General features: G+C 42.0%; 1 protein-coding gene across 1 annotated transcript in view; it reads left to right on the top strand.

Moving 5' to 3' along the window:
- Positions 1–359: 359 nt before the first annotated feature.
- Positions 360–6,000, top strand: part of lama4 (laminin, alpha 4) — a 58,082-nt gene continuing 52,441 nt past the window's right edge. Inside the window, exon 1 of the mRNA XM_078274010.1 lies at positions 360–972. Within this exon, the coding sequence (XP_078130136.1) occupies positions 871–972 (102 nt within the window). The 5' untranslated portion in view covers positions 360–870. The remainder of the gene's footprint in view (positions 973–6,000) is intronic.

Genomic DNA, 6,000 nt, shown 5'->3' with positions numbered 1-6,000 from the left:
CATGTGCATGCATGTGGCCTTCACAGCATCCAGCTATTCAGATCTTACGGAACTACTGTTTTTAGCCACTGACAATACATCCTTTGTGCTGGAAGTGTTACACTCAGGCTCTTCCTGTTTGGAGTCTCACACAACATTCATAAATTTAGCAGCTTTTTGATGGTCTGACCTTGGAAAAACAAACTCATGTCTGGGGCGGTGAGCTGGAGAATGGGCCGGGATATCGGAGCAGCTGTTTCTTTTCTGCCTGCCCGAGTGCAGAGTGAGTGTTGAAGCTTTAGACCCTCTGCCCAACGAGGGGAGGGGGAGTGCAGAGGGAGGGGTGCTGCCTGTTGAGCCCAAGGTGAAAGGGTGCCACGGACCTGCAAATGGAGACGGGGAGCTAACACTCAATCTGACTCTGCCAGTCAGAGGGGGGGGGGTATGCAGTTTGGATGGGTGGACTGTCTGCCTGCCTTCTGCTCAAGAGACAGAAGCCCTCTGTGACTCATTTGCCTCTCTGTCTGTCGTTCTCTCTCTCTCTCTCTCTCTCTCTCTCTCTCTCCCCCTCTCCTTCTGTCTCTCAGTTTTCAGCCTTCCCATCTGTATGTGATTTCGGCACAGGCTCAGGGGTGAGGCAAGTCCGCTAGGGGAGAGGAATCAGGGCAGGGAGGGAAGGAGTGAGAGAAAGGGAGGAAGTCCACACAAGTTTGTTTTACAGGACTCTGGCCGGGCGGGGACAAGACACAGTGCTGCATCTGGAGGTCGGAGCAGCGGAGAAGTGAAGCCAACGGTGCAGCCGAGCAAGAGGAGCTGCCCAGAGACGTTCCTACAGCCAGGAGAAACAGACAGAAAGGGGGGATCAGTGCTCTACTGGGCAAACACACAAATATGGCTGCTAAATCCCTGTCCTGCCTTCTCTGCATCCTATCAGGGATTGCCTATCCAGCTTCTGCCGCCAGGCTGGGGGAACAGCAACAGTCGGTGCTGAAAGTAAGATATGGTTTAATCTTATTTTGCGCATGCTATGTTTAGTTTCTGACCTTTTCTACCTCCTGCTCATGTATGTATGTAATGAGGTAGATGATCATGTACACAAATGCTAAGGTGAAAACTGTGAAAGATAAGGCAGGTTTGGGAGTGTTTTGAGAGTAATTAGTTATGGCAGAGCTCTCTGAGGACTTCTGTGTGTCTGTGTGGACTTCACAATGGTCCTGCTTTGTGTTTACTCATGTGTGTGTTTGTGTCGTCAGACGTGCCCCAGAGCTAAAGCTCAGATGGTCTCTGAATTACTGTCTGCACCACTGTCATGCACCCCCTGCCCCTCCCTGGCAGGTCCCCTAATGGAAACCAGCTGCCAAATGTTGAGCAACACCCCAGAGAGAGAGAAAGAGAGAGCACAATAGACAGTAAGGGCATTTGAAGCAATACATGACCACTGGTCAATGTTTCCTTGGCTTAGTATGCTCCAGGATCAGCTTAGAGGTCAAACTTTCAACTGGGCAATCAAATTGTACTTTTTATATAGAGAGAGAGAGAGAATCAGAAATATATATATACAGTATATACAGTATCTTCTGATATTTATATTATATTTATATTGTCTGCGTTGCTCTAAAGTTATATAATAATATGTAAGATTTTGATTATTTAAAATCCATTTTCGTAATGTGTATGCTATGCATGTAGGCAAACGTCATTCAATGTATTTGCCTTCCTCTCCATACAGCAGTTAGATGTTACTGGTAATTCAGCCTTCAGCCCACATTTCAAATTGTGTATCAACACACAAAAGATTCACAGGAAACGATGCATGTACTGGATGAGATGCGGAAGACAAAAGCCAGTGCATCTGCATAGTTCATGTAATGCAGAATACAAGGGGGTGGAAGTTGTAGTGGTGGATGTGCGTGTTTGGCATCTTTCATGCAGGAAACTGTCACAGAACTGCACGTTTGTTTTTTTATGAACCATATCCGTGATCTTTCCCTAGCCCTGACTTTGTGTATTAGTTGCCTAATACTACTGTAACCATCATTTATTTGCCATAACCACATGCTTTCCCTAACCTTGACCATACCATTGTTGCATGCATAGACTTTGTAGAAAGCAATCATTTTAAAAAAACCCTGGCATTGGACGTAAAATAACATTTTCTTTATCTTAATCTTGATTTTTGCAGAGTTGACCAATATTGAAGTTCTTGTCTAGCAATAGGGTTGTTATCATCAACTCGTTCTGAGCTAATTGTTCTAAATGCTTTACAGAGAGCAACATCTTGATTTCTTGATCTAAAATCAGATTGCTTGGTTGACAGCATTCTTTGCTGCACACCCTTGTATAATGTACATGTGCTAGCTGCCTGCAAATGCAAACGAGTAGAACAAGCTGTCAGGCCATAGATGAACCACAACTGTATCCTTTTACAGACATTTTCCCTTACACTGTGACTGTAATTATGTGGCTCCTTTGGATGCTTTTGGGGTTGATTTGTGTCCATTGGCCCCATAGAACTGTACCGGAGAGCCATGATTCTTGGCTCTGTAGTGACTTTTCTCAAAACTGATCAGTATAAAGAAACATCCTGGGGAAATGAATGAAGAGGTATTCAATCCTCAAACTATTTATTTTCTACTGTATGTGTTTATGAGTTGAGGGTCCCCAGAGAGGAGGCCTCATCCCCTTCAGCCAGACTGTCTGTGCACAGTTATTGAGTTAGGATGAGATTCTCATGAACCGGGATCTGTTCCGTCCTGAGGAGTTAGCATGACTAATTCCAGTGTCTGAACCCCTCTTTAAGGTCAATATAAATACAGCAGGCAGCTCCAGTTGGGAGGCAAAGCGGAAATGAGATGCAACCTTGAAGCTTTAACATTTAATCCACTTAATTCTCCGAGTCTGGGAAAACTCTGTCGGCAGGCAGATGTACATAAAACACAGAACACATGACATTTAAATGTTATCTTTATACAACATAATTCTTGAGATCCATCTGTATCATAGAGGCTTCCCACCCCCTCACGCACTGCAGAAAGAGGGCATGGCCACGTTTGAAGCTACATGACCAGAGAGTTTGTTGAATTTGGACAGCACTCATCTGTAGAGCCAAATCCTGTTTTTGTGCTTGATACCTGCTTGTTCGGCTCTGTATCGCAGAGCTAGAGCCTTATGGTGTAACCTATAAACGCTCAGTCAACACACAGGAAGTACACTGATAAATACTGAGAAGCGGTAGCTTCACATGAAAGCAGAGAGAGGCTATATAACATGAATGTCATCTTTGTTCTCCACTGTAGTGGGCACAGTGGGAGGGCCACAGAAATAGTTAACATTACTGAGTGTGCTCATACAGTAGTTGGCAGAAGGCTGCAAATGTCAATTGTTTTAATTCTCATGATAGGTATTTATTAAAGTAACCACAAAGTTTTAAATTCTATTCAAACTTTCAGATGTTGTATTACAGGACTACCCCAAGAGAAATGGGTCTTAAATAAGTAGTTTAAGATTGCAGAAATACATTTATTTGCTGTTTTTCTGAGAGTAAGATGAGAAGATTGATATCAACTTTATGTCTGTGTGTTAAGTTGGGCTAGAGCATTGGTTCCCAAACTGGGGTACGCCAGGGGTATGCAAAACCATACACAAAGTGACGTAGATGGTACATGAAAATAAAAAGTACGTACGGGACTGTAAAAAGTTAGGGAAACACTGGGCTAGTGTAAAAGACTAGTTAGCCTAGCTTAAAAAGTGAGAAGGAAACATCTAGCCTGGCTCTGTCTACATTTAAAAGTAAGGCTACTAACAGCTTTGAAGGGAAAGTGTGGAAACAGAACAAATGTTGAGTGAATGATTAATGGGGTAGCAATAAACAACATGCTGTGCTGGCTAGCAAGGTTAGCAACATTTGTCAGATAGAAAAACAAGTTTGGCACATTTGTTAAGCTAATCAATGCTAATCAAACAAACATGTCAGTCAAAACCAAATTATGACAGCCATCTTACTTTCAAGTTCACTGTCAATGTAGTGGGAGAGCTTTCTGTAAAAAAAACTTTAGCAGTTTGGGCAAAGAACTTGCTTTAGAGTGTGTATGGCTAACTTGTCAACACAATATTACCCCCGTACACCACAACAAAGGTACAGAGCAACATTAGTATTCATTTAGAGTTGTGTCTCAATACCCAAAGGATGTAAGTTCAAAATTCACTACTTTTATCTATGTTTTTGGTCTCCACCTCTTGAGGGAAATATCTGTCTCTTTAGCTGCTAAATGCTCCACTATGTTCACCAGCTAGTCTCCAACAATGTCCGTCTGCTGTTTGCTTCTGAGCAGGGTAGGATGAACTGTTTATTAAAAAAGTAGTTCCAACACCCCTAAATTCCCCTTCTTAAATTTCTGTTTATGTTCCAGTTAACAAGATACCACATGTTAATTGATGAGTTTCAGATTAGTTGGCATATTTTTAAGTCTTAATGCTATGCTATGTGTTAGCCTAAGCTTCACACTCAGATGGGATTTGTATTAATGTATTATTTGTATTAATCTTTGCATCTCACTCTTAGAAAAAAGTGATTAAGCGTCAAAATGTTGAACTACATTTAGGTCTGGAGCCTAAATTATAAATGCAAATGATTGTGACACCAAGTCATCCAAACATGGGCAGAAAAAATTTTATTCCACAAACTGCTGGGTTGTATACGAGATATGAGATGCATTCCTTTGTTGCATTTGAGAAAGATCTAAGGAGTCCATGTCCTACCTCAAGACCATCTGCTGCATCCTCCTCTAACCCTCTGCCCTGTGCTCCCCTGTGTATACACAGAGCAGCTGTTTGACCCATCACAGACTGTCACACAGCTAATAGGTCGGAACCAATTCAAAACTCTTTTAAGTGGCTTTACAAATGGTAAGTAGCTCGGGATCTCAGTGGTTTTCCCATAAACATGTGGTTCATTACTCCTAATGGCTTGGACTACCATGTGGGGCGAAAACTTGTATCTGATTTCTCTGAGCACCGAACCCATTTGCATCATTTGCATCATTTTAGGATTTACGACCATAGGATGTGTTGTTTACGTGAAAGGTTGACAAATTGAATGTTTACATGTTAATGATGTATGGGTCTGGTATCAGTGTTCACTGTGGGTCAGGGAAAGCCGCAGGAAAATGATCTGCAGGAAGAATCAGTGCTGCCATTCACGTGTTGTTTCACATTAGCTGGCTACAGAAGCACGTCTTTGTTTCACAGCCCATCTGTTAATAAATTAAAGGAAAATGTGACTCATAAGTAGGCATGCAGTACTGTTTGTCTGTGGAATGTTCCATCTTCTGGCTGTTCTGGATGCATCAATGTCCAGTTAACTGAGCGGAACAAGGAGGTCAAGCTATGAAGTTCTTACAGACTGCTATTGTACAGTAGGCCTCATGAATGGTGCTGCTGCTTCAAATGTTCAAAGATGTTCAAAGGGCTCTGTGTGTGTGTGTGTGTGTGTGTGTGTGTGTCCGTGCGTCCGTGCGTGCATGTGTTGGGGGGGGTGGGCTCTGAACTCTGACATAACACCATCCTGAAAAACCGTGGTGAACAAACATCAGACAGGATGCAGGTTTTAGAATCACATACTGTAAATGGGAGGTAGCTGCTGCCTTTCAGAGGACTTTCCTTATAGCTCACGTGATGCAGAAAGCAGAAGGTCAATGCCTAAATGAAATCAAACGGAAAAGTAACACAGCACAAAGAACAGCTAACCGGTTATCAGTATTACCAGGAATATTACGATTGTAAAATGATAGTTATTCAGGTGTATAAGCGACATATTCACATATTTTTTGTCGACATAACTCCTCATACACTTTACATGTATTACACTATTATTATTATTATTATTATTATTATTATTATTATGTATATTCTATATGTATGTTGTGGTTGTAAAATTTGAGCAATCCCTGGCACAAGAATTTCCTTACGGGATTAGTAAAGTTTTATCTTATCTTAAATGATATTATCTTTCTCTAACAAGGT

Source organism: Sander vitreus, chromosome 18 (assembly GCF_031162955.1).
Source record: "Sander vitreus isolate 19-12246 chromosome 18, sanVit1, whole genome shotgun sequence".
Taxonomy (NCBI): domain Eukaryota; kingdom Metazoa; phylum Chordata; class Actinopteri; order Perciformes; family Percidae; genus Sander; species Sander vitreus.
The sequence above is the reverse complement of the archived record's forward strand: the minus strand, read 5'-3'. Positions and strand labels throughout refer to the sequence as shown.